General features: G+C 45.6%; 2 protein-coding genes and 1 pseudogene across 6 annotated transcripts in view; all 3 read right to left on the bottom strand.

Moving 5' to 3' along the window:
- ZDHHC5 (zinc finger, DHHC-type containing 5) overlaps positions 1–17,415 on the bottom strand; it is a 33,849-nt gene extending 16,434 nt beyond the window's left edge. Inside the window, exons 1-3 of one of the 2 annotated variants that reach the window (XM_011998665.1) lie at positions 16,979–17,330; positions 12,003–13,165; positions 2,736–2,857 (exon numbers count right to left, since the gene is read on the bottom strand). In XM_011998665.1, coding sequence (XP_011854055.1) covers positions 2,736–2,857; positions 12,003–12,106 — 226 coding nt within the window. In that variant the 5' untranslated portion in view covers positions 12,107–13,165; positions 16,979–17,330. Of the gene's footprint in view, positions 1–2,735; positions 2,858–12,002; positions 13,166–16,978 lie in introns of both variants that reach the window. The other variant, XM_011998666.1, reaches the window with a different exon arrangement.
- Positions 17,416–20,725: 3,310 nt separating this feature from the next.
- LOC105552912 lies at positions 20,726–21,019 on the bottom strand (annotated as a pseudogene).
- A 3,798-nt stretch (positions 21,020–24,817) lies between these two features.
- Positions 24,818–27,290, bottom strand: part of CLP1 (cleavage and polyadenylation factor I subunit 1) — a 26,331-nt gene continuing 23,858 nt past the window's right edge. For 2 of the 4 annotated variants that reach the window (XM_011998673.1, XM_011998671.1), the window contains exons 2-3: positions 26,612–27,239; positions 24,818–25,915 (exon numbers count right to left, since the gene is read on the bottom strand). In XM_011998673.1, the coding sequence (XP_011854063.1) occupies positions 25,244–25,915; positions 26,612–27,217 (1,278 nt within the window). In that variant the 5' untranslated portion in view covers positions 27,218–27,239 and the 3' untranslated portion in view covers positions 24,818–25,243. The remainder of the gene's footprint in view (positions 25,916–26,611; positions 27,240–27,290) is intronic. The other 2 variants (XM_011998672.1, XM_011998674.1) reach the window with 2 other exon arrangements.

Consider the following 27,290-nt stretch of genomic DNA (forward strand, 5'->3'; position numbering starts at 1 on the left):
CTATAATCCCAGCACATTGGAAGGCTGAGGCAGGCGGATCACAAGGTCAGGAGTTCGATACCAGCCTGGCCAATATGGAAACCCCATCTCTACTAAAAATACAAAAATTAGCTGGGCGTGCTGGTGGGAGTCTATAGTCCCAGCTATTCGGGAGGCTGAGGCAGGAGAATTGCCTGAATCCAGGAAGCAGAGGTTATAGTGAGCCGAGATTGTACCACGGCACTCCAGCCTGGGCAACAGAGTAAGACCGTGTCTCAAAAAAAAAAAGAAAAAAAGAGTAATTTTGATACTCATTGCCTCTTTTCTCATTTCTCACTCACTGCCTTCCAAACCTATACAACTTAGAAATTTAGCAGTATCTCTTCCTCATACACACATGTATCTATTTTTGTTATAATCAATTATTTCAGGCCAGGTGTGGTGGCTCATGCCCATAATCCTAGCACTTTGGGAGGCTGAGGCGAATGCATTGTTTGTGCCTGGGAGTTTGACACCAGCCTGGGCCACGTGGCGAAACCCCATCTCTACCAAAAATAGGTATAGAAAAATTAGCTGGGTGTGGTGGCCCGTGCCTGTAGTCCCATCAACTCCAGAGGCTGAAGCAGGAGGACCACCTGAGCCCAGGGGGTCAAGGCTGCAGTGAGCCGTAAGGACGCCACTGCACTCCATCCTGGGCAACGGAGTGAGACCCTGTCTCAAAAAAAAAAAAACAGGCCGGGCGTGGTGGCTCACGTCTGCAATCCCAGCACTTTGGGAGGCCGAGGCGGGTGGATCACAAGGTCAGGAGATCGACACTATCCTGGTGAACATGGTGAAACCCCGTTTCTACTAAAAATACAAAAAAATTAGCTGGGCGTGGTGGCGGGCGCCTGTAGTCCCAGCTACTCGAGAGGCTGAGGCAGGAGAATGGTGTGAACCCGGGAGGCGGAGGCTGCAGTGAGCCGAGATTGTGCCACTGCACGCACTCCAGCCTGGGCGACAGAGTGAGACTTTGTCTCAAAAAAAAAAAAAATTATTTCTTAGTTATCAAAAAAAATGGGAAATTTGAGTTTCCATACTATTGGAGCTCTCTAATTTCAATACTGTCAACCATCAGCTACTTGATGAATTTTCCTTAGTTCCCACTTTGTTCTATTTCTCCTCCTACTAACTCTTCTTACTCAATCCTTCCTCTTCCTCCTCCTCTGATCGTTACAGAAATGTCAGTGCTGATCAGGTCTAACCTCAGTTCTTTCATAATCTCACAGTATTTTCTCTGGACAATCTTACTCCTGTTGCTTCAAATATCACATGGATGAAGATTATTAAATCAAGGTCTTCAACACTGACTATTCAATTGCCCTCTGGGTAACTCTACCTGGCTGATTCAAGTATATCAAATTCAACATGTCTAAGAGTATTTATTCTCTGTCTTCCCTCCAAACCCGTTTGACATTCTTGTATCTCATATTTTGGTTTATAAAAATCAGTATTCAACTTATCTTCCAGTTATGAACCTTGAAACTACTCTAGATAATTCCTCCACTTTCTCTCTCTTGCCAAATAAAATCATGAAAAGTCATGAAAAACTGTTGAGTCTACTACTAAAAAATCTGTAAATCCAGCCTTGAATTCAAGTTCTCATCTGGTTTATTTCCATAGCCTCCCAAAAGGTAGCTGTCTTTTTTTTTTTTTTTTTTTGAGACGGAGTCTTGCTCTGTCCCCCACACTGGAGTGCAATGGCGCGATCTTGGCTCACTGCCACCTCTGCCTCCTGGGTTCAAGCGATTCTCCTGCCTCAGCCTCCTGAGTAGCTGAGATTATAGGCACCCGCCACCATGCCCGGCTAATTTTTGTAATTTTAGTAGAGATGGGGTTTCACCATGTTGGTCAGACTGGTCTCAAACTCCTGACCTCAGGTGATCCGCCCGCCTCGGCCTCCCAAAGTGCTGGGATTACAGGCATAAGCCACTGCGCCTGGCCTATAATTCTTATAAGAATTATTTTTCTAAAAGGAATACTGATGTTAAGTCCTCCAATTAAAGACCTCTTCCTATCCAAAGGAAAAAGTATGATCTATTTAACTTAGTATATAAAGTCCTTGACAATTTGGCTCTGGGTTTACTTCCCATCCCTCTGGTCGCACCATGCATAACATCCTCCTACTAAGTTTGCCATTTCATGGCTATAAGCTTCTGCATGTGCTGTTTCCTCTGCCTAAAAATGCCCTTCCCTCCTATATTCTACTTGTTAAAGTCCTTCCCACCTATTTTCAGAAGCATTTCCCCAATTTATTTGGGCAAAATATGTTCTCATATTTCTTCGTTCTCAATGTTTTATATTCTCACAGAACCTTGCTCATGCCTCCACTATAGTCTGCATCACACTGTTATAAGTGTCTTAATTCACTGTGGGTATTACTGTACCTAAAAATAGCATCCAACCCATATGCTTTAAATAAATTTCTGCTGAACAAATAACTAAAACTCAAAGATTTGACCCAAAGTGAATCATAGGACTAGAAGTTATGACATACATTCCTGAAGGCCCTGACCTGATTTTCATCATCAGAGAAGGATAAAAGTATCCCCAAATCCCCGGACTTTAAGGCCCAAGATCAACAGCGTATGCCCAAATCATTATTTTTCATATCCCAAAATCCCAGAACTCTTAAGGCCCAAGATCAACTGCGTAGGGCCAAATCATTATTTTTCAAAGGCAGTGTAAGGTGCTTTTAAGACAGAAGCAGATCTTACCTCGAGGGAAAATCCCTGGGTCCATGAAGGTGGCCATGCTGACGTTGGCCAGCACATAGAGAAGCAAAGTTGCACTGTAGATGGGCACTGCAGGTGACACATACAGGCTTAGTCCTGGACACCTGCACAGACAATAAAGAAAATGAGGGGTTGCCTCTAATATTTTGGACACGAACCATACATACAAAAATCAGTAAAGACTTAGCCCCCTACCTATAGATAAATCTTGTGTGGTTTACCCTTGCCACCCCAAATTATTATCTTTATCTTTCCCACCAAGTGAGTCTAGCTTCCTATGGGAACTGCTCACTTTAGATAAAAGTACAAGACTCAGAATCTCTCCCATCTTAACCCCTTGCACTAAAGTCTTTGTGCTTCAGATTCATTCTTACCCTGTGGATCTTGCCACATGTTTTGAGATCTGTCCTTATCTCCTTTCTAACCAGACATGAGAACTAGGTACTAACTATGTAACTGATACCAGCTACACTCCCTTCTCTGGAGCAGCCTGAGGTTTCGCGATCCCAGCTATGTCCCACTGACCTGCACATTGGCCCAAAGCATGGGATACCACCTACCTCTCTAGCCCCCGCTCCCCCTTGCCAGGTGACTCTGAACCACTTAAGTGCCTAAAGTTTCTTCATTGTATTGGATATGCCTGAGAGTTTATTCAACTAGAGGCCAGTTCCTAAGGTTGGGAAATTCTTTTAAAACACACAGATGAGGCCGGGCGCGGTGGCTCACGCCTGTAATCCCAGCACTTTGGGAGGCGGAGGCGGGTGGATCACGAGGTCAGGAGATCGAGACCATCCTGGCTAACACGGTGAAACCCCGTCTCTACTAAAAACACAAAAAATTAGCCGGGTATGGTGGCGGGCGCCTGTAGTCCCAGCTACTTGGGAGGCTGAGGCAGGAGAATGGCGTGAACCCGGGAGGCAGAGCTTGCAGTGAGCTGAGATCCGGCCACTGCACTCCAGTCTGGGCGACAGAGCGAGACTCCGTCTCAAAAAAAAAAAAAAAACACAGATGAGAATGGATATCAAGACACAGAAGTAAACTCTTTGATGTCTAAAAATGAAGCAGGAATGGGGGAGGATAGAGACTATCAGACCAAAGAAGTCCTCAATTTTGTAGGAAAAAGAAACTATCCAAACATACCCAGTATTCCACAGCAATCAACTCAAGAGACATGCTTCAAGGTAACTTTTCTTGACCAAAAAACAATTCTCTAGTCCAGAATTAAACTCAGTTTCTTTCAGGATATGAATCTACATAGGAATGCTTCAAGAGCTCTTCCTTTCTCTGCTGATTTCCTGGGAGCTGGAAGTTTTGGAAAAACATGATGTGCTGCTTGTTTTGTCAGTAGTATCAAACACTCTCGTCACAGCTCAGGGAGAACTTCCCACTACCAAGACAGTGGCTAAATACGCTAATCTACTTTGTGGCTGAGAACTTAATCTCCAGAATGAGGACAGCATCTGTCCTTGTCCCCTTTATCTGGACCAGTCAAAGGACAGGAAGAACTCACTGAAGGAAAGGAAGAAGAGGACAGGAGGACAAGACAGCATATGATTCCAGAGAAATAATCCACAGCAGTCCTGGATTCTGTGAAGAAAAGATATCTGCACCCACCAAAACAGAAAGCACAGCCCTGACACTGACTCAGAGCAGTTTGGAGGAACTCAGTTCCTTAACGAGATATAAGTAAACTAAAGATAAGAGACAAAACTGTCACAAAGCATCTCACAAATCTTTACCACCATCATCTATTTATTCAAATTCCATTCAGCCATTCATTTTAAAAAGTTTTTAATATTTATTATATGCCAGGCTTTTTAGATAGTAAATATCAATTAGCTGTTTGGTTCTCTTGATATATCAGTACACAGTCAGAAGACAAAATAATGAAGCTGGAGCGAGGGCCTCAATTATAGGGACTAAACAGACCTTCAGTCACAGTTCTATACCATCCTCAAAGAAAGCCCCCCATGGAAGCTTCTTCCTCTATGAGTTCTTTGGTTCAGAAAAGATATCTCCATACATTGGCAGGGTTTGGAGTGGAATATAAGCAAAAAGAAGAGTTCCTGCACTGCCTCACCCCAAAGCCTGATATCCTAGGTTCCTTAAGAGGGAGGGAGAGAAACTGAAAACCAGTCATCCAGGTCAGAGCCCCTCCCTAGTACTAAGTTGTCACTTCAATTTCCGCCTGGGGAAGAGGAGAAAGGGTGACTCACTTGACTCCTACTGCCTGGGAAGATAATTAGAAGGGAAAAAGAAATTAAATCCTCAGAACACTGAGGTGCCCATGATTTAAAAGTCTCATTCCTACAACTGGCCACTGTGGCCTCTTGAGCTTCTGAAAGAAATATTCACCTTAGTTTCCATCCCTGAGGGAAACTAACGAGAATAAGAACAAGATATGAAACCATTTGCAGGCTCATGTCAATCTTTCTGACTCAACTCTTTCTTCAGTTTTGTTTTTTGAGACAGGGTCTCGCTCTCTTGCCCAGGCTGGAGTGCAGTGGCAAGATCACAGCCCACTGCAGCCTCAAACTCCTGAGCTCAAGTGATCCTCGACCCCAGCCTCCTGAGGAGCTGGGACTACAGATGCACACCACCACGCCCGGCTAAATTTTTTGTAGAAACAGGGTTTCACCATGTTGCCCAGGCTGGTCTCAACTACCGAGCTCAAAGCGATTTGCCCGCCTCGGCCTCCCAAAGTGCTGGGATTACAGACATGAGCCACCATGCCCAGCCAGTTTCATTTTTAAGCAAAGCAACTCAATTTCTTACCCCTGGATGATGAACTTTACCCCTACAACCTTCTGGATATCAACTTGTTCCAGATAAAGTGTGTAATCCTGGAATGGAATTCTAGTATCTGTTGCCAAAATGAAGTCTGCCCCCACAGTGCCAGAATCTAGAAATGATGCAAATAACAACTTCATGGGCAATATTTGCTCCTAGATTCACAGAACCATTGCTTCCAATCAGCACTGTAAGGAACACCCCACCAAGGAGAGGCATGTGTGAGCAGAGCCTGTTCTTGCCATATCCCAAATTCTGCTTGATTTAAGGAGAGGCTTTCCGTTGCTATGGTACTTTGCCAGATTCCTAGGTGACCACCCCAAGTGGCCTGTCTGAATCTGTTGCCTTTGATGGAAGATGAGGCCAGAGCTCAGAACAGGAGTTGTTGGGGCTCGTCCTTAGACTATGGCAATAATCACAAAGCTCTAAAGCCTAGGGAGTGGCCACAGCCCAGAAGGCTGGCTGACTCATTGACAGGACTACCAGACCTATACCATCTCAGGTAGAACAGGTTCTTCTGCCCATCCATTCAGCACTCCTATTTTCAAGGCCAAACAAAATTGGGAGAATGGGGCCAGGCACAGTGGCTCACGCCTGTAATCCCAGCACTTTGGGATGCCAAGGCAGGTGGATCACCTGAGGTCAGGAGTTCGAGACCAGCCTGGCCAACATGGTAAAACCCCGTCTCTACTAAAAATACAAAAATTATCCGGGCATGGTGGTGAGCACCAGTAATCCCAGCTACTCAGGTGGCTGAGGCAAGAGGATAGCTTGAACCCGGGGGGCAGAGGTTGCAGTGAGCCGAGATCACACCACTTCACTCCAGCCTGGGCATACGAGTGAAACTCCGTCTCAAAATAAATATATAAAACAAAATAAAAATAAAATTGGGAGAATGGATTCCAATATCCACACTCCTGAAACCCTGTTTCCTAGCACTCCCTAACGCATCCTATTACAAAAAAATGGTTAAGTTCTTAGAAAGAAACACAAAGTAGGAGTCAAGAATCTTTGGATTTTAATTCTGCCTCAATCAATACTTTGCTATGCAAGGCCTTAGGTAATCCACATGAAACTCTCCACCTTGTTACTTCAGCTACATAGTACAAATATGAGAATGAAGGAGAAAGATCTTCATTCAAAATGTATTAGAATTCATTTTTTTTGAGACCGGGTCTTGCTCTGTCACCCACGCTGAAGTGCAGTGGTGTGATCTTGGCTCACTGAAATCGCCCCCCAGACTCAAGCAACCCTCCTGCCTCACCCTCCCAAGTAGCTGGGACTACAGGTACATGCCACATGCCACCATGACCAGCTGACTTTGCTTGTTTTTTGTAGAGACAGGTCTCACTATGTTGGCCCGGCTGGTCTCAAACTCCTGGGCTCAGCGATCCTCCCACCCCTGCCTCCCAAAGTACTGGGATTACAGGTGTAAGCCACTGCTCCCAGTCTCTAGAATTCTTTTTTTTTTTTGAGATGGAGTCTCACTCTGTCACTCAGACTAGAGTGCAGTGGCACAGTCTCGGCTCACTGCAAGTTCCGCCTCCTGGGTTCATGCCATTCTCCAGTCTCAGCCTCCCGATTAGCTGGAACTACAGGTGCCCACCACCACGTCCGGCTAATTTTTTTGTATTTTTAGTAGAGATGGGGTTTCACCGTGTTAGCCAGGGTGATCTTGATCTCCTGACCCCGTGATTCACCCGTCTCAGCCTCCCAAAGTGCTAGAATTCTTTTTAAACTAGCTGGCTTGATACTGAGCATTCAGTGGACAGAAGACAAAAGAAAACATTATTAACTATCACCATCATTATCATCATCATCAGTTATTCCAGCTCTACCTTCCCCTATCTGAAATACTAGGGATTCAAGGACACTTAAAACAGAGACACTAAGCTCCTAAAGAATAGGTCTATGCATTCCACTCATGCCCAGCATATTGCTTGAGCATATGACTAGTGTTCCCTGTTGATGAGAGAAGGCTGAAATGAATGTTCCACTTCCTGCCCATGGGGATCCTCATTTAGAAATGCTTTCCTCAAGCTTCTATGAGAAAACAATTTCTCCCTTTACAGGTAGGCAATCCAGATTCTCTGACAACACCTGATTTGTGGTACCTCTGTAACCCAGACTTTCAACCAGCTGAATGTGAGACGTAGGACCTGGGCACTTATTCCTGGATAAGAAAACAATGTGAGAAGGAAAAGGAACAACCACTGCTCCATTAATGTGCTAAATCACAAGGCTGCTCCCACTCAAATCAAGTGCTAATACCTCTGCAGGTTGGGGGGCGGGCAGAGAGAAATCCATGGAGGTTGGCCAACTTCCTGTGGGTAAAAGGGTTGGAAGAGGACTGAGGCAGAAACTGAAAAGCCGCAAGCTATATCATAGATGGGAGCCTGAGAAGACCATCATGGATTTCCAGACAATTCTGACTTTATCCTTCCCTTAGAAGATCACATGAAGTGGCCAGGCGCAGTGGATCATGACTGTAATCCCAGCACTCTGAGAGGCCGAGGTTGGTGGATCACCTGAAGTCAGGAGTTTGAGGCCAGCCTGGCCATTATGGTGAAACCCCATCTCTACTAAAAATACAAAAATTAGCTGGGCGTAGTGGCAGGCGCCTGTAATTCCAGCTACTCAGGAGGTTGGGGTAGGAGAATCGCTTGAACCCAGGAGACGGAGGTTGCAGTGAGCCAAGATCACACTACCATACTCCAGCCTGGGTGACAGAGTAAGACTCAATCTCAAAAAAAAAAAATCACATGAAGCAGAGATCTTATCCCTGCCCCCTCCCCACCAGCTTTAGAAATGGATAAAATAAGACCTTAAATGGACTAATTCACAGTTTGATGAGACTTTAAACAAGATACAATTCAAAGTGATTCCAAATGGTGTTACCAGGAGCACCAGAAGGTCTCAGGGGATCCTACAGGGTAAAGAGGCGATACCAAGGGGCTGGGCCTCTACATGCCAGCCTTACTTGAACCAGAGCAGCCCTACTTTTTATGGTTTTTTTTTTTTGGTACATAAGATTTAATTTGAAAAAGGGTCATGTTGCTTAAACAAACTGCTGTAGGTCAACGTTCTCCTTACAGACAGGAAAAACTTAGGTCCACAAAGGTTAATAGACTTTACCAGAATCAATCTCCTAACCTCCCCCAAAGAGTGCTTATCCCACTTACCTAGCACTGCCCCTCTGCCAGTCAAAAAAGGAGATTAAACTAAGATAGATAAGCATCGAAGTAGTTATCCTAAATGAAGTCTAGCAACTAACTGGGAGGTAGAAGGTTACTTTAGCAGACACTCTGCCTCTCAAATAGTGAAAACGGAAAAGAATTAAGACAGGATCCGCACCATTCCTTAGTTTTAGTGCTGGACAAATTCAGGGAATGAGAGGGATTAGGGTTCCAGGAGGAAGGCCTCAATTGTTCTGTTCAAGATTCTCTAGGGCAGAAGATCACTATTTCTTTGATGCAAACTCAACTGGTAATTTCTGCTTATAGCTTTCCCTAACTTAAAGAAACATGGAAGGTAAATTGTTCCTAATTAGTTGAAGCCTACATGCCTCCACTAATTATGTCTGTTACCTGAAAGGGACTCTCCCTCCTACTCACAGTCCTCTAGATCCCAAAGTAATTCTCACCTGGGGCTTCTAATAATGTAGCTAGTTGTAGCCTAGTGAAGAGAATAGGAGGATGATAGAGTAGTTACAGATTTACAGCCCCACACAGGAGCTAGTTCAGAGAGCTTTCCTCTTGCCTCTCCATTTGAAACCCTGAACTCTTTTTTAGGTTGTGTATGGTTTTAAACAGGGGATTCTCCAAGGAACTGAACCTCAAAAGAGGTAGAATACATGATAGGATAGTTTTTAAGAACAGTGGTGCCTCGGCCCAGATATACACTTATAGAGGAAATACTCTAGTCAGATGGAGAAGAGATGAGAATTTCAGAATTACCAGAGCTAGGTGCTAGAGTAAGATAAACACAGTGTTTATGCCCCCACAAGGTGAACAGGGGAGATGCATAGGAAAAGAGGGAGCCCAGAAATTGGTTCTGTGGAAACTAACGCCAGGGGGAAGGAACTCCATTTATGACTTGGGGTTCTTCTAACTTTGGATGAGAGGCAATAATTCCAAATAGGGTCAATATTGTCCTCCAAAATCCTCTTTCCTAGAGTTAAGAGACCATGGAATAAGGAGGGTTCCTACTTTACTGGCACCAGGGAATGGGAAAGTAGGTTAAACAGCTTCAACTATCAGCTGAGAAAATGCCTATGTCAGGACAACTCTTTGTAGGCAAACTGGTATAACCAGTCAAACACTTCAATGGTTCCAGATTAGCAAATTAAAAACAAGGATTCTGCTTGCCCTATCTCAAGAAGAGGGAGTTTGAAAGACAGAAATCACTTAGTCCCCTCAATTTCCTTCTCCGAAGGCTCTGTCTCTTAAAGGAAAATAGACCCTCCCCAGTTGAGCAGAGCTAAGGGTATCAAAACTGGTCTTGTACATCCCCTTCTTGACCCAGAATCAAAATTGCTACAAGGATACTAAAGTATAATATAAATGTCCCTTTGTTAAAATTTTGATTCTACTTACTGGCCATATTAGCAAAAACCAAAACAAGTTCTGACACCAAAGACTCACCCGTTTCTGGTAGTAAATACATGAAGAAGGACAGAACACTGAACATGTTGAGTTTAAGCAAGAGAAAAAGATTATGAAGAAAATATTAAGTCAGAGAAGAGCAGCACTGTCTCTAGATCCTTGAGAGCCTCCAGCAGGTATGCTCAGGCTCAGAGCTGGGGGCCAAAAAATCTACAATTTCTCCGCTTCAGAGGAGGTGAGAAGTAGGATGGTGTTCATGCCTTAGATAGTGATTCTTTCCCTCCTTGTTTAAAAACTAGAAAAATATATCAGCATTACTTTGCTGACTCTTTAGACAATGTGACCCACATTTTTCAGAATATCTTTTGGCTTCTAAAGCTCAATATGGGGGGTTTTCCTTCCCTTCTACCTCAGATTTAACTTCTGTGTATAACTGCCTCCACCCCAACAATCTCTACTTCAATGAGCCCAAGTGTTTTTATTCCCTACCACTTCAATTCACTTTCTTCCTCTTTCCAGCAACCTTATGTTGCCCTAAATGGCACTTCTCAACTAGGTTTGAGCCTGAACCATGAAAGTAACTTCCCAGAAGATCCAGCATGCTCTGACGATTCCAAGAGCTGCAACTAGAGCGCTAAATCAATGACTCAACAGTATAGGCTCAGAAGCCTGGTGCATGTTAATTTATAAACAGGTAACAGCAAGGATGCTTTCCAGATGGTCATGAGCTTAAAAAAAAAAAAAAAACTGAGGAAAAAGGGAAGGGTAAATCACTCAGTCTCTTCCAATACCAAGTAAATGAACACAGTCTGAAGATCAAAGTGAGAATGATGCAGATCCTAGATCCTAAATGGGAAATTTTTTCATACCAACTGCTTTTCCCAACAGAACCAAGTAATGGGAGAATTACTGTCATTCCCTCAGCAGAAACTAACATAAAGGGACTCTTTTTGGACTCTCTTCCCAAATACAACTTACCCTTTCCTTTCTCAGTGGCCTTCACTTCTCCAGGCTTCTGCTCTTAAGAGTACAAAGAAAATCATCTGGGTAACACTAAAAGCCAAAACTGTCTCATTGGTATATCTTATAAATCAATTCTGAAATTTTCCAGTACTCTCAGTTTCCACAATCTCAAACCTAAGCTTCAGACATCCTGGAAAAAAGCCATTAGCATTTAAAAAGCCTTTAGTCAACCCAGCACGGTGGTTCACACCGAGGTGGACAGATCACTTGAGGTCAGGAGTTTGAAACCAGCCTGGCCAATATGGTGAAACCCCATCTCTACTGAAAATACAAAAATTAGCGCAGCGTGGTGGTGGGCACTTTTAATCCCAGGTATTCAGGAGGCTGAGGCAGGAGAATCGCTCGAACTCGGCAGGCGGAGGTTGCAGTGAGCTGAGACCACGCCACTGCACTCCAGCCTGAGTGACAGAGCGATGCTGTCTCAAAAAAAAAAAAAAAAAAAAAGCCTTTAGTCTAGTCTAGTTCTCTTTCTCATAGAATTGACTGCTTAAACTGCTTTAAGCCTCTCTGGTGGTTTCCTCCCACTTCCTTCCTAGTTTAGGATCATCTAATGATGGAGCCGGGTAGAAAAATATGAAGACATCTATGATTCCAAAATAAAGGAGGAAAGGGTAGGTAGAAGATTCAGCAGAATTTCAGTAAAATGTATAACAAGGCTGAAAGGACAGGCTTTTTCTCACTTTTCTTACATATCTCTGGGATTTGGATTTACCTGTACCAGACACTGAGCCATCTCAGTCACTTGGCTTTGCAAAACTCAAGAGAAAGCATACCTCCTCACTTCCCGTGGAGCATCCACCCACCCAAACATCCCTGCTGGGAGAAAACTCACGTAAAGGCAAAGAAGAGTGTCGTAGCTCCCACTAGGAAGATGGCGGCTGCAGAGACCGGGACATACTTGCTGGGTTTGAATCTCTTTCCAGACTCTGCGGGCATGTTGGAGCTCTGATGGGAAATCTGCCCTGCCGCATAGCCCAGGCCCACACAGCGGCAGAACAGACAAGAAAATGGGAGGAGGGAAGCAACAGAAAGGAGTACAAAAGGAAACCAGGGAAACAGAAAACTTTATCACCCTTCCCCCTCCCAAATAAAGCCAAAGGTCAAAAGATCTCAAATGAAGGAAAGCACATGGGAGGGGGAAAGGTGATTCCAAATGATGAATAACCACCTCTCCAGAACAAGGCAGAAGGGAAGATTAAGAAACACAACTTGTACAGTTTAAAAATTGGAGACAAACAGTAGGCTGTACACATGCAAATGGTTGCAGGCGGAAAACATGGACAGTCAGACAGATCAAGATACAGCTCATGGATGGAGGCAGGTCTTCAAAAGAAGGGGAGAATATCAGGGTATGGCAAAAAAAACTTTGGGCAAAGAAAAATTCTTCTGAGGAGATACTATAGTACCTCCACAACTACAGTTCCATAAAATGTGAGCTGCACCTAAAAGAGGCGTGCCCTGTGTTTCTATTTCAATCCAAGAAGGAACCTGAGGCCCCTTCCAACTTTTAAAGAGGAGTTGTGTTTACTGCAGTCTTTGTCTCTTTTAGGTAGTCTTCTCAATGCCACCACTCCCACACCCTGACTTCACCAGGGCTTGTAGTCTGGCAATGGTGGTTTATTTCTCTCTTAATGGCTAAAGCTGGATAACAACTGTTGTAAGTTTGAGTTGTAAATCCTTTTCTTTGAAGGGGAAGGAAAACAGGGCAAGCTTGTCTGTCTTCAATCTCTTGTAATTCTCAAGCCCTTTAAGCGCTCTGTTTCCTACAGAGTTCATGTAAAACTAAAGGGAACTTAAAATCCTTGAAGCCATGTTCTTCCCAATAGGCAGAATAAGATGAAGAAATCAATTCCACTTGATGACACTTAAAAAGTTTACTGTGGATGAAAACGAAGTTCCAAAGATGTCCCTGTTTCCAGACTAGTCAATGTCTCTTATCTTTCTTCAGTCTTCAGCTTTCCAGATGCAGAGTTCAACCGGGTTATTGTGCCTCACCTGGAGAAAAACAAGTATCTTTATCAGAGAATTCTTTCAGGGTATTTCTTAGACACCAAGGCTAAAATTCCACAGGCTGCTGTTAAAAAGTACTTTCTGAAAGAAAGACTGTTTTCCATTTCACTTACAAGTATGTGGGTAAGAAAGGACTCTGAATTGGGAAGAAAACTGATTCAGAATCCTTTGCTCTGTTCAGACTGGAAGGAGAACATGGCTTAATCTGGTCAAAGGTCATCAAAGGACTAGTTCTTGTAATGGGCCCATCTCACCTGACAGAGATGGTAGTAACAAATACCAAGAATATTAAAACCACAAACAAGGGCACAGCAGTGAAGGGCAGTCCTAGAACAAAGATTTCTCTTTGGACAAGAAGAATGTTTATTGTTATAGTGAAAAAAGAAAAAATTAACCTCAAAATTAGGAAAGCAAGTCTCATTTTCTTTCTCTGTGTGTTTCTCCTGCTCCTCTATGCTTTTTAGTTACAATCCTGAAGAGGCAGAGGCTGATTTTTGGTCTTCTGGAATCACCCATTAGAACACTGGGTAAGAAATGTTCTTGCATAGAAAGGCATGATGCCCTCTATGAGAAACTGAATAAGGCATAGGGTTGGTCCTTTTTTCCCAATTCAACAGTTTATTATTCCTATATTGGCCTAAGGTAATTGAGCCCCACCTGCCCAATATGATTAAGAATAACAATGACTTCTGTTGATGACAGTAACAAACTAACACCAGCATCTTAGGATTTTATAAGATGCTTTTCATCTGGTGATCTCAAAGCACTTTACTCACATTATCTGGTGACGCAGTCCCTTATCCACTCTTTAAAATTGAAGGCTACAGAATGCCTGAGGACATTCCACTGAATCACTTGAGGTTCAGAACCCAAGAGGTCACATGCCCCTTTGGTGACACAAACCCTTTCTACCTTTTTATCCACTACCTGCCCAGCGATGATAACTTGGAATCTGCAAGCCAAAAATTTTAAGTTAGAATTTTAAAAGTAGTTTTATTCCCTTCTCTACTAAAAATACAAAAATTAGCCAGGCAGGCGCCTGTAGTCCCAGCTTACTCAGGAGGCTGAGGCAGGAGAATCACCTGAACCCAGGAGGCAGAGGTTGCAGTGAGCCACTGCACTCCAGCCTGGGCGACACAGCAAGACTGTGTCTCAAAAAAGAAAAAAAGAAAAGAAAAAAAAAATTCAGAAGATTCAGATAACAAAATATAAATGTGTCCTATAATTTACCGCTTCCTCTCTCACCTGTGGCATGGAAAGCAAAGGTGCCTTCCCTTATGATTCATTTCTTTCTTTAAAATGTGAGTTTCAGAGGGCCAAACAGCAGTATTAGAATACAGTGAGCGCCCAGAAATTCTAAGAAATTGTTATAGTCCTAGAAAACATAAATCCTCTCTAGTCCCTGATTTAATGATTATTTAACTCTCAGTTTCCTACAGGAATCAAAGCCTAACATTTGGAATGTAGGCCTCGGTAACTTTGTTAACAAAAGCAAATTCTTGGTTTGTAGACAATCTGTACTTTGTTTTTTTTAAAGTTTCCCTCTGTCACCCAGGCTGAAGTGCATGTCACTGCAACCTCCACCTCCCCGATTCAAGCAATTCTCCTGCCTTGGCCTCCCGAGCAGTTGGGATTACAGGAGGGCACTACCACGCCCAGCTAATTTTGTATTTTTAGTAGAGATGGGGTTTCACCATGTTGCCCAGGCTGGTCTCGAACTCCTGACCTCCAGGTGATCTGCCCACTCACCCAAAGTGCTGGGATTACAGGTGTGAGCCACCCTGCCCAGCCAATATGTACTATTAAAGAAACTTTTCCCTCAAAATCCCAAAGACTAGAAAAGATGGAAAATTATACTAAATTTTATCTAGAGTAGAATATCATTTAGATACTATATATTATTTCATATATTTTCCACAGGAAAAAAGTCACATGGACTAATACTGACATAGCAATACAGAGTCATAAAAGGCCATGCAATTTTGGGAGTATAATACTGGGAATATAAAAGAGATCCACATCTGAGATGCTTGGGGGGGCTACACAATAGAAGGGAAACCATAAAACCTAAGAATTTACTGCGTATAAATAAAGATGAACCAATTCTTAGCAGAAGGATATGCTGCAGATAGTAGGATGAAACCACAAGGGTGAGCGTGGTTCATCAGAGTCAAGAGTCCGAATTCATACTAGTATCAAAAAAGTAAACAAGAATATGTATGCCGGCCAGGCGCGGTGGCTCATGCCTGTAATCCCAGCACTTTGGGAGGCTGAGGCGGGCAGATCATTTGAGGTCAGGAGTTCGAGACCAGCCTGGCCAACATGCCAAAACCCTGTCTCTACTAAAAATACAAACAAATGAGCAGGGCGTGATGGCGCACGCCTGAAATCCCAGCTACTAGGGAGGCTGAGGCACAAGAATCGCTTGAACCCGGGAGGTGGAGGTTGCAGTGAGCCAAGAACGCAGCCACTGCACTCCAGCTTGGACGACAGAGCCAGACTCCGTCTCAGAAAAAAAAAAAATAATAATATGTATGCCATATTGAGGCACAGAGTAAACTATGAAATGGAAATATGTATATGTAAAACAATACAGGATATGTGGTTTGAAGGCTTTAATAAGGTTTAATACAGGTATTTCCTTAAACAGGTGGATACCAGCAGTACCAAGGACAACACAACTATTTTTTGTTGAAATAAGTGGTGTAACAGTAATAGAGTAAATCTAAATACACAGTAATGGAGGTACCATGGAATAATTCACATGTCAAGGTATGGGAGAAAGAGCCAAGAAGTTTAATGTGGGTGTTATCATTATATACCGAGATCGTAAAATACATGGCAATATAATTTTGTAAACATTAAGTTTATAGAAAGGGTGATAATGAGCATTCTGAAGATATTTGATCCAGGACAGAGGAATACTGAGATAAAAGGATGATATGAAAATGTTAGATCAACTTGCTCAAGATGGCATTAACCAGGAAGTGAAGAATCCAAGGCAGAAAAATAGTCTAGAGTATAACATATATGTGACCCTACAACTGCCTTCATAACTTTTAGCAACTTTCTTACTTCTTATTTCAGTGTTTCATTTGGCCAAGTGGGTAAAACACTTTCCACCTCACTGCCCCAAAAAGAAATTTACATAGGTAAAATATTGACAAACGCATTCGAGTTCCACTTTAAAAAGTACAAAGTACTAAAAGCATGGAGCACTCGGCTGGTGGCGGCAGGAGGAGGACGCGGACGGGTGAGAGAACAGGTAACAGAATGAAGCTTGAGCCAAAATAACTATCAGCAGACTGGAGCGAGGGAATCGAACCGCAGAGCGGTAAAAGGGAAACAGCCCCCGGTCCCCACCACCGGATGGGGGCAAAGAGAATCACCCGTTGGGGCAGGACTGACGACCGCTGAAACCGAGGAGAAGGAATCCACGGCGGCCAGGCCCACCGAGGTTGAGAGAGCGGGCAGCGGGGACCGCAGAGCCCGAGGGCGCAGGGCCGGGGGCGGAAGGGGCGGCGGCTGGGCGCCAGGCACCGGGGACCGTGGTCTCGAGCTGAGTGGCCGGCTCTAACCCGTTCCGAGCCCTGGTGGCCGTGGATCCCTGGCCTCTACTCGTCGTCCGTTTCCAGGGCCCACGGGTCCCGCCGCGGTTGGAAGACCCGGCCCGGAGGAGAAATGGGGCCTTAACCCCCTCCCCGTCGTCGGTCCCCCTTCCCTAGAGGTCACCCTCCCCTCCCACCTCACTGATCCGGCACTTCCGGTTCCGCAGGCACCGGTGTCCTCGGCACTCACCCCCGAGCCCGGTGCCCGTCACCACCACCGTCGTTGTCACCGCCGCCTCCCGGCAGTGCCGTCCTGCCTCAGAGAAGCAGCGCGCGGCCCCCGCACGCTCCACGCCCGCCCCGCTGCCGCGCGCTCCCGCCAGGCGACGCTCGACTCGGAGCCGGCGCGCGGCCGTTGCCCTCAGTGCCGGGTCTCGAACCCTTCCAGCGTTCCCATTGGTTCCCTGGTCCGGGCTCGCGCGACGTCTCGCGCGGCGCACGTTTGTCTCATTCATGCGGCTCGCGCTGCCGCGCCCACCCCCGCTCACTCTCCCATTCACCCATAGCCCCCACCCCGACTCCGATCTGGGGCGTGCGCGCGAACCCTGGCGACCGGGGCGACCTCGCGTTCTGATTGGCTGCAGCAACACAGCGTCGTACGCACTCGAGGAGACGAGAGCGCGCACGTAAGGCCGTGGGGTTGCGGGGACGACTGAGAGACAAGGATTGGCCTAATGCACAGGAGTCAGGAATGAGGAAATGGCCAGGCGAGTCTTCCCTTCTCCTGCGTCCTGTTGTACTCCCACTGAATCCAAGCAAAAACTCTAGGAAAGAAGAAAAGAATTATGTGTGTGTACTGGAAGTACTCAAAAGCAAGCGGCCACCTTCTCGAATTCAGCAACCCCTCTCCCAGTGAGGTGGTACAGTCCAGACAGGCTTCTAGCGCAGCCAATTACTGACTGAGTTTCGCCGCTTCCTGCTTCAGCCCCTTCGCGGCGGATTGGCCAACCATTTGGTGACTAGGCCTGCCTTTTCTCCTTCCCACCTCCTTTTTTTTTTTTTTTTTTTCCCCCAGACGGCGAAAACTTTATTTAGAACAATCTTGCTGGAGAAATCTTCAGTCCGGCGAGGTCGCTGGTCCAGGCAGAATCCAGGATGATGGAATGCTCTGGGCTTTGGTCCCACATGAAGGGGACGCCCGGACTTGAAGAGCCATTGTAGGGCGAGTCTCCTGCCAAGGGCCGGGGAGGGAGATAAAGAAGAGCAGGCGCCAGCCTTGGAGCCGTAGCGCTAACCGTGAGAGGGAAGCCTAAGGAGCGCGCGACCTGAGGCGGTGGCAGCACGCTCCCGCACCCGGCGTGCGAGCCGGGAGGTGAACTCTCTGAATTCCATTAGTTTCCCACTGCCACAGGTGGAGTGGGCGCCCGCATCCCTCACCTCACCCAATCCGAGAATACAAAGCTGGAAGCAAAAGGTTCTCTAGGTCCGTGGCGAGCTCACTCTGCATAGGTCACAGTGCTACGCTTTGCCCTGATTAGCCCAAGACAGCTGTGAACCCAATAGCAATGCCACGTGTTCTCTCCCCGTTCAGTTCCAGGCTGTTTCTTTTTTGGAAAGCAACTCTGGCTATTACATAATGGCCCCTCAGAAAGGTGTTTCACGAGCCACTTCCCTGAAGCTGAGGCCCCTCACCAGTCTGTAAAATCCTGCCTGTCCTCGGGTTTTGTCTCAAATGTTGCTGGCTTTACTGTGGTTCTGACACTTTAGTATTAGGCAGCAAGGTAAAGGAGAACTACCTTCTCCTGTTTTCTGGAGTCTAGTTCCTTCTCTGACATGGTATATATTATCAATTCTAGTTTATTCTTGTTAACAGCGTCAATCCAGCATTTATTGCAACACACTTGAGAGTTCTTTATAACGACTTTGTATTTTTAAAACTCTTTAGACCTGGCCTGGCGTGGTGGTTCACGCCTGTAATCCCAGCACTTTGGGAGGCCAAGGTGGGCGGATCACGAGGTCAGGAGTTCGAGACCACCCTGGCCAACATAGTGAAACTCCGTCTCTACTAAAAATACAAAAATTAGTCGGGCATGGTGGGGGGCGCCTGTAATCCTAGCTACTCGGTAGGCTGAGGCAGGAGAATTGCTTGAACCCAGGAGGCAGAGGTTGCAGTGAACCGAGATCAGACAACTTCACTCCAGCCTGGGACACAGCAAGACTCCGTCTTAAAACAAAACAAAACAAAACAAAAACCTCTTCAGATCATATGAAAGGTAAATTTAAGGCATTATTGAAGATACAATATTGGTATTTCATTTCTGATTTTTTGAGAGGGAGTCTCACGCCGTCACCCAGGCTGGAGTGCAGTGGCACGATCTCAGCTCATGGCAGCCTCCTCCTCCCTGGTTCAAGCAATTCTCATGCCTCAGCCTCCTAAGTAGCTGGGATCACAGGTATGCGCCACCACACCTGGCTAATTTTTCTATTTTTAGTAGAGATGGGGTTTCACCATGTTGGCCAGGCTGGTCCAGAACTCCTGACCTCAAATGATCCTCCCACCTTAGCCTCCCAAAGTGTTGGGATTACAGGCGTGAGCCCGGGTGCCTAACCTGATATTGGTATTTTCTACCGGTAAGCCATGTTTCTTTAAGTCAGCTTTCATTTTTCTGTTGCATATTTTTCTTGGATTTTTAGACTTCCTGATTTCCTCCACTTCACAAATTAGGCATTTTTACTTTCAGCTCTCTAAGAACTTGTAAATAGTGGTGTCTCTTGGCTAGACAGTGCTAAATGGGAAAAAAAAAAAAATCAGTCTTCCACCATCCAACTGAACTCAACTCCCCTGGGATACTAGCTTGGCTTGGCAAGCTTTCTTAGGTGGATGAGCACTAACAGAGGTATAATCACTATCCCAAAGTTGAAAGACTGAGATTCCACTTGTCCAGTTTTCCTTGGGATCACTCAAGGTATTTCTTGGAAAGAACGTTTACTAGAACGTAAAGTTGAAAGTGCCAGCTACTTCTGAAAAGTATCCAGAGTAAAATCTAGGCTAAAACAGTGGGATATCCAGACCACTCAAACTTCAAATTACTTTAATATGTTTATCGATTAATACCTTATAGGTTTTTGTTTTTCTGAGACAGGGTCTGGCTCTGTCACCCAGCTGGAGTGCAGTGGAGCTCTCTCAGCTGACTACAACCTCCCCCTTCCATTCTCAAGCAATCCTCCCACCTCAGCTTCCTGAGTAGCTGTGCCACCAGGCTTGGCTAATTTTTTAAGATTTTTGTATAGATGAGGTCTCACTAAATATTGCCCAGGCTGGTCTCGAACTCCTAGACTCAAGTGATCCTCCTACCTCAGCCTCCCAAAGTGCTGAGATTACAGGCATAAGCCACTGCACCCGGCCCTTTACAGTTTTTCTAGCGTAGCTTATCTACACTTTTCCAAATTGTCTTCAGTTGCATTTTCTCATGCCTATAGATGGCAAACCACTGGGTCATTTTTAGTTCAACTCACTAGTAAATAAACATGCAAATAAGGACAAAATGCTGCCCTGGGGTTTAGAAGCAATCAGAGAGGAATGTCCTGCCTTTTAGCACCAAACAAACCAACAACCTCTTTATGTATGTTTGTTTGTTTGTTTTTGTTAAGACAGGGTTTCACTCCTGTCACCCAGGCTGGAGTACAGTGGTGTGATCTAGGATCACTGCAACCTCCATCTCCCAGGCTCAAGTGATTCTCATGCCTCAGCCTCCAGAGTAGCTGGGACTACAGGCACATGCCACCCCACCCAGCTAATTTTTATTTATTTTTTTTTAATTCATGAACTATTTATTAAAATAATACATTTAGGGGAAAAAATCAATACAATGTCTACATCATCAGTGAAAACTATACCATCATACAAAAAAAGATTTTATTTGGAGAAACTTTTCTAATTTATGGCAAGTTTTACTTTCAGAAATAAAACCACAGAACAACACAATCTAATTCAATCTTAATGGCTGGCATGCTGAGCAAGGAATGTTCTTATTCTTTCTAGCTCCTTCTTTACACTGTCAGGTACCAGGGTTCTGCCTTTTGGAGTGATTTCAGCCACCAAGTCATCAACAGTAACGTGTTCTAGTCCTTGTTCTTTAATGACCTCTTTACAGTGTGCCTTCAACTGATCCTTCCAGCCTCATTCAATTAATTTAGCTCTCAGCAACTCTTTGAAGCGTTCTCTTTCTCCAGTTTCTATCAACTTTTGGTTAATCGCTTGTCTCATCTGTGCATCTTTGTTCATCTTGCTAACCACACTCTGGCTGCCCAGACTTAGACCCTCAGTAGCTTGGGCACCTAAGCACACAGAAAGCTAGAACACGCATTTCCCAATTTTTGTGTTTTTAGTAAAGATGGGGTTTCACCATGTTGGCCAGGGTAGTCTCCAGCTGCTGAGCTCAAGTGATCTGCCTACCTCAACCTCCCAAAGTGCTGGGATTACAAGTGTGAGTCAGTGCTCCTGGTCAACTTCTTTGTGTTTAAATACTGCTATCTTTCTTCCTGTCGTTGTGAAATGTCTATGTGTTAAAGAGTAGTTCTTACCTTTGTGCTGTGGATCCTACCTCCTTCACTCCTGCATTTTTTTTGGTGGGGGAGGCGGGGGATGGGGTCTCGCTCTGTCACCCAGGCTGGAGTGCAGTGGCATGATCTCAGCTCACTGCAACCTCCGCGTCCCATGGACAATTAATAGCTCAAATTTAACACTGCCAAAAAACTTGACATTTTCTTCCCCCCTCCCTAAGTTTCCCTTGTCCCTCAGGGGACAACTCCCTGAGTTTCCCCAATCTCATGTCTAACCTAGTGTCTCTTGTTAAAAAAAATCTAGGATGCATCCTTGATTCCATCGTTTTCCTCACCACTCCATTAGGAAGTCCTGCCTTCAGAATATCCTCTCACCAGCTCTACCTGTACTGCCCTAGTATTTCATCCCCCACCAGTTCTCACATTTACACTCTTACAAAACTCTCCTAATTCCTGTCCTTGCTTCTACACTTGCCCTATAACCCACTCTCTGCAAAGCAGTGATCTTTTCAAAATTTAAAGTAATCAGCCAGGCTAATCCCAGCACTTTGGGAGGCCGAGGTGGATGGATCACTTGAGGTCAGGAGGTCGAGACCAGCCTGGCCAACATGGCAAAACCCCATCTCTATTAAAAATACAAAAATTCGCCAAGCGTGGTGGCACATGCTACTCAGCTACTCAGGAGGCTGAGGCAGGAGGATAACTTGAACTCGGGAGGCAGAGGTTGCAGTGCACCGAGGTCATGCCATTGCACTCCAGCCTGGGTGACATAGCAAAACTTAGAAGGAGAGAAGGAAGGTGGGGGAGGGAAGGGGAGGAGAGAGGAGGGGAAGGGAGGGAAGGAAAGGAAGGAATAGGAAGGAAGGGGAAGGAATGATAAGAAAGAAAAAAGAAGGAAAGAGAAGAAAAAGAGAAAGAAAAAGCAGGAAGGAGGGAGAAAGGAAAGGAAAGAAAAAGAAAGAGAGCGAGAAGGAAGGAAGGAAAGAAAGAGGCATGGGAAGGAGGAGATCAGCCAGGCGCGCTGACTCATGCCTGTAATCCCAGCACTTTGGGAGGCCAAGGCGGGTGGGTCACCCGAGGTCGGGAGTTCGAGACAAGCCTGACCAACACGGAGAAACCCCATCTCTACTGAAAATGCAAAATTAGCTGGGCATGGTAGCGTATGCCTGTAATCCCAGTTACTCGGGAGGCTGAGGCAGGAGATTCACTTGAACCTGGGAGGCGGAGGTTGCGCTGAGCCAGATTGCACCACTGCACTCCAGCCTGGGCAACAAGAGTGAAACTCCGTCTCCCCCCTCCAAAAAAAAAAAAGAGATCAAATAATTACTCTACTTAACTACCCCTCCCCACTGGTTCCCATTGCTCTTAACAGTAAAATCCATTCTTAAACTAGGCACTGTGGCATGAGCCTGTAGTGCCAGCTACTCAGGAGATTAAGATGGGCGGATCACTTAAGCCCAGAAGTTCAAAGCCAGCTTGGGCAACATAGTGAGACCCCCCATCTCTCTCTTTTTTTTTTTCTTTTGGAGATGGAGTTTCGCTCTTGCTGCCTAGGCTGGAGTGCCGTGGCGTGATCTTGGCTCACAGCAACCTCCGCCTTCCAGGTTCAAGCGATTCTCCTGCCTTAGCCTCCCAAGTAGCTCGGATTACAGGCATATGTCACCACGCTAGGCTAATTTTTTGCTTTTTTTTTTTTTGTATTTTTAGTAGAGACAGGGTTCCACCATGTTGGTCAGGCTGGTCTCGAACTCCTGACCTCAAGTGATCTACCCACCTCAGCCTCCCAAAGTGCTGGGATTGCAGGCATGAGCCCCCACGCCTGGCTGAGATCCCTATCTCCTAAAAAGAAAAAAAAAAAAAAAATCCCTGTTCTTTTTGAGACAGAGTGTCGTTCTGTCACCCAGGCTGGAATGCAATGATGCAATCTCAGCTTACTGCAACCTCCACCTCTCGGATTCAAGGAATTCTCAGCCTCCCGAGTGGCTGGGGTTAAAGGCGTGGCCACCACCCAGAGCACCTGGGCCAAAAAATCCTTTCTTCACCCCGGTTTACAAAAGCCCTACATTATCTGGTCTTTGCTGCCCCCTCCAGCCTCATCTTGTACAGTCTCTCTTGGTTCCACGCTTCAACCACACTGGTTTTTCTCTTCACCAAGCTCACCAAGCTTGTTCCTTTATTAGGGTTTTGCAGTTTTTTTTTCACCAGGAAGGTTTTGCCCCAGACTTCACACAGCCATTCGAGTCTTAGTCCAAAATGTATGCTCAGGAAGGGCCTTTCCTGACTACCCAGTCGAAAGTAGCCTCTAGTCACTCTGTCTCATATCCCCCAAATTTAAGTCTCTGCATAGCACTTGCCTTTTTAAATGTGTTTATTCTATAATGTAAGCTCCATAAAACTTTTGTCTATCTTGTTCCCCATCTAGAATGGCTCCTGACAAACAGTAGGTCCTCAGTAAACATTTATGGAAAGAAGAAATGGATGAATGGCATCAGATACTTAAGTAATCCAAGTCCAAACCAGGGACACCAAACAATCATTTGCAAGAGATCGAAAAGAATGGGCTTTCCCAGCTTCTTACCACCTGAAAGCTCAAGTTATACTTTGACTTAGGGCCTAGTTCCAATCAAATAGACAAGAAGGATAGCTGTACTAGAAGGAAAATGAGCTATCTCTGGAAAATGATTAGATATGATGAAATCTCATTCCAAGGTTATCACCAGCCTCTAACTCCCCACAGTAAATCCAGCACTGACAGCAGATTTACCATCTATTTACCTAAGCGCAAAGGAAAGGGGAACTATCATAAGAACTCACAGCCAGGGCCAGGCGCGGTGGCTCACGCCTGTAATCCCAGCACTTTGGGGGGGTCGAGGTGGGCGGATCACGAGGTCAGGAGATCGAGACCATCCTGGCTAACATGGTGAAACCCCGTCTCTACTAAAAATACAAAACAAAACAAAAAAATTAGCCGGGCACAGTGGCAGACGCTTGTGGTCCCAGCTACTCAGGAGGCTGAGGCAGGAGAATTGCGTGAACCCGGAAGGTGAAGCTTGCAGTGAGCCGACATTGCGCCACTGCACTCCAGCCTGGGCAGCAGAGCAAGCAGAGAGTCTCACACCTGTAATCCCAGCACTTTGGGAGGCCGAGGTGGGCAGATCATGAGGTCAGGAGTTTAAGACCAGCCTGGCCAACATAGTGAAACCCTGTCTCTACTAAAAAATATACAAAAAATTAGCTGGGCGTGGTAGCAGGCACCTGTAACCCCAGCTACTTGGGAGGCTGAGACAGGAGAATTGCTAGAACCCAAGAGGCAGAGGTTGTGAGCCGAGATCGCGCCACTGCACTCCAGCCCGGGTGACAGTGCGAGACTCTGTCACAAAAAAAAAAAAAAAAAAAAAAAAACAAACTCACTTGACTCACAGGTAGGTTTCTTGCTTTTCCCCTCCTCTAAGCATTTTAGCAATAAATCATTCCCATGATGTTTCTATAACACTTAGAGGAAAAAAAAATAAATTATACCAACTTCTATGACATGGCAAAAATATTTATTAAAATGATTTTTAAGTTTGAACTTTATTGGAAAGAGTCCCTCTAGTTCACACTTTCATCCTAGATAAATGGGTAAGAACCCTATACGGAATATAAAGCATTGATTTTTAAAAACCACAAACTAGCACAGTGAAAGAAATGCAATTCTCCAGGGTCTTAGAGAATTCAAAGTGGCATCTTAGGTAGTCTAAGCAACCAATTAGAGTCTCATGGTTTTCCTTTTGGTTCCAGATTAGAAGAGTCAGGTTACCACTACCTGTTTTTAGAGGTAGAATATGAACTTCTACTAGTCCACAGTTTACTGGTCAGGTGGCCCCAACAGAGTCTCTTATCTCAGCCCATCTGCCTCTAGGGGTGGCCAGAAGATCTCTATGTCCCAGGCAGCTAGGCTTCCTGCTGATCTCTACTTCAGATCCATGAACCGGATGTCCATGATGAGAAGGAAGTTCTTAGGCAGTGGGCGGGGGGCTGGAGACAGAACAGTAAACACCTGATGCTCCAGGTCCACACTGGTCACCACAATGAAGCCAGCTACGCTCGTCTCAGACAGGTTCTCCTCTGTGCCCTCGGCAGTGCTAACACTCAGTAGGTGGTGCACCATATCTCGCCCAGGAGTGACGGGTACTAGCTTGAGCTGATTATCCTCTTGAGACATGCCCAAAGGTAAACAGGAGTCTGGGATGGTGGGTGCCCCAACTTTGTAGATTTTCACATCTGAAAATTTGACATTGAAGGCATGGGGATAGAAACAGCCTCGGAATCCATAAAAATACTCACGGATACGCTCATCCCTACATTCCCGCCGGAAGTCCTTGGAGCGCTCCACCACACCCCCAGATTTAGGGAGCAGCACGGTGCGTACGAAGTGGGGGAGGTCCCGTTTCAGTTCGTTGTACAGTCGTTCTTGATCCAGAACCACAACGACATCCACCTCAAAAGCTGAGGCTGCATGCACCAGAGCCTGGTAACCAGAGCCCTTGACCCAGCCACAGGTGTTGATGACACAGCCACTCACAGATGCCCTTCGGTTCACCTCACACCTTTGGTTGAACACATCTGCTAAACGAGATGTAATCTGCAAAAGAGAGGATCCAGGTAAGAACAAAAACACCCAGACAAACCCATGGCTACTTTGTTCCTCTTTAGAATAAGTGCTTTTAGATATAAGAAAAATGACTTTTTTTTTTTTTGAAATGGAGTCTCACTCTGTTGCCCAGGCTGGAGTGCAGTGGTGCGATCTCAGCTCACTGCAACCTCCACCTCCCGGGTTCCAGTGATTCTCCTGCCTCAGCCTCCCGAATAGCTGGGATTACAGGCACTGGCCACCACGCCTGGCTAATTTTTGTATTTTCAGTAGAGACGAGGTTTCGGTTTCACCATGTTGGCCAGGCTGCTCTCCAACTCCTGACCTCAGGTGATCCACCTGCCTCAGCCTCCCAGGTTGTGGGATTACAGGCATGAGCCACTGCACCCAGCCTGAAAAACTGACACTTTTAATGGCTGTAGTTTTGACAACATAACATGGATTTAATTTTTATGTTGCTGCTTCTACCTCCTGTATTATGCCGTAAGTAAAAATCTAACAAATTACTAAGAATAGATCCACAGAAATGTTTAACAATCTGAGACTGACTTATATTTGGAACTGCCTTTTCTGAAGTAATGCAGCAGAAATACCAGCTGAGAAAATGCAGTGTAAACTAGTAAACTTCCCCAGTTTCCTACCCTGATAGCAACCCTTCCCTCCACTTCACCTTTCTCTGGCTCTGACCTTATTATAAAGCTTGATGTTGGTGCCAGGAGTGGTGGAACCAAAATGATACACCAGAGGGGCCTGGATAGAGAAACCCTCTTCCACGTCTGCAGGCCGCTCAATGTAGAGGGCCCCCATGGTACCAGGGATGGACACAGAACCCTGGCCCACATCCAGCTCCACATAAGTGGGACGGCGGCCCAAACGCACTGCATAGTTGAGCAGAAGGCGACACACTGTAGACTTGCCCACATCAGTGGGGCCCACTACCATCACACGGGGACCTCGCTCTTCTTCCTTTTCCGCTTGCCTCCGCATCTGTTCCAAGGCTGTGTGAGTGTTGAGGTAAAGCAACATAGGAGTGTCCTTGGAGACATAAGCCACCTCAGTGCGGCCGCTCAGTTGCACAGAACAGCCATGCCAAGTGAAAACAGCCACCTTGGCACCAGCATCAAAGGTGAATTTCTTGTTTCGGGTCAGCTCTGTGCCAAAGATCTCTGCCATGCCAGTCAACAACTCCAACTGAACTGACTGAGATGCCTCCACCTCAAAGCGAAGTTCTGTTTCTCGCTCTAGTTCAAATTTAGTGGTTGGCTTCTTGTCATCATTAGCCTCTTCTCCCATCTCTTCTGTGTAGCTGCTGCTCCTAGAACACAAATTAAATATCAGACCCAATTGTAAGTCAGTCCTCTGTTAC

This window comes from Mandrillus leucophaeus, unplaced genomic scaffold (assembly GCF_000951045.1).
Source record: "Mandrillus leucophaeus isolate KB7577 unplaced genomic scaffold, Mleu.le_1.0 Scaffold578, whole genome shotgun sequence".
Lineage (NCBI taxonomy): Eukaryota > Metazoa > Chordata > Mammalia > Primates > Cercopithecidae > Mandrillus > Mandrillus leucophaeus.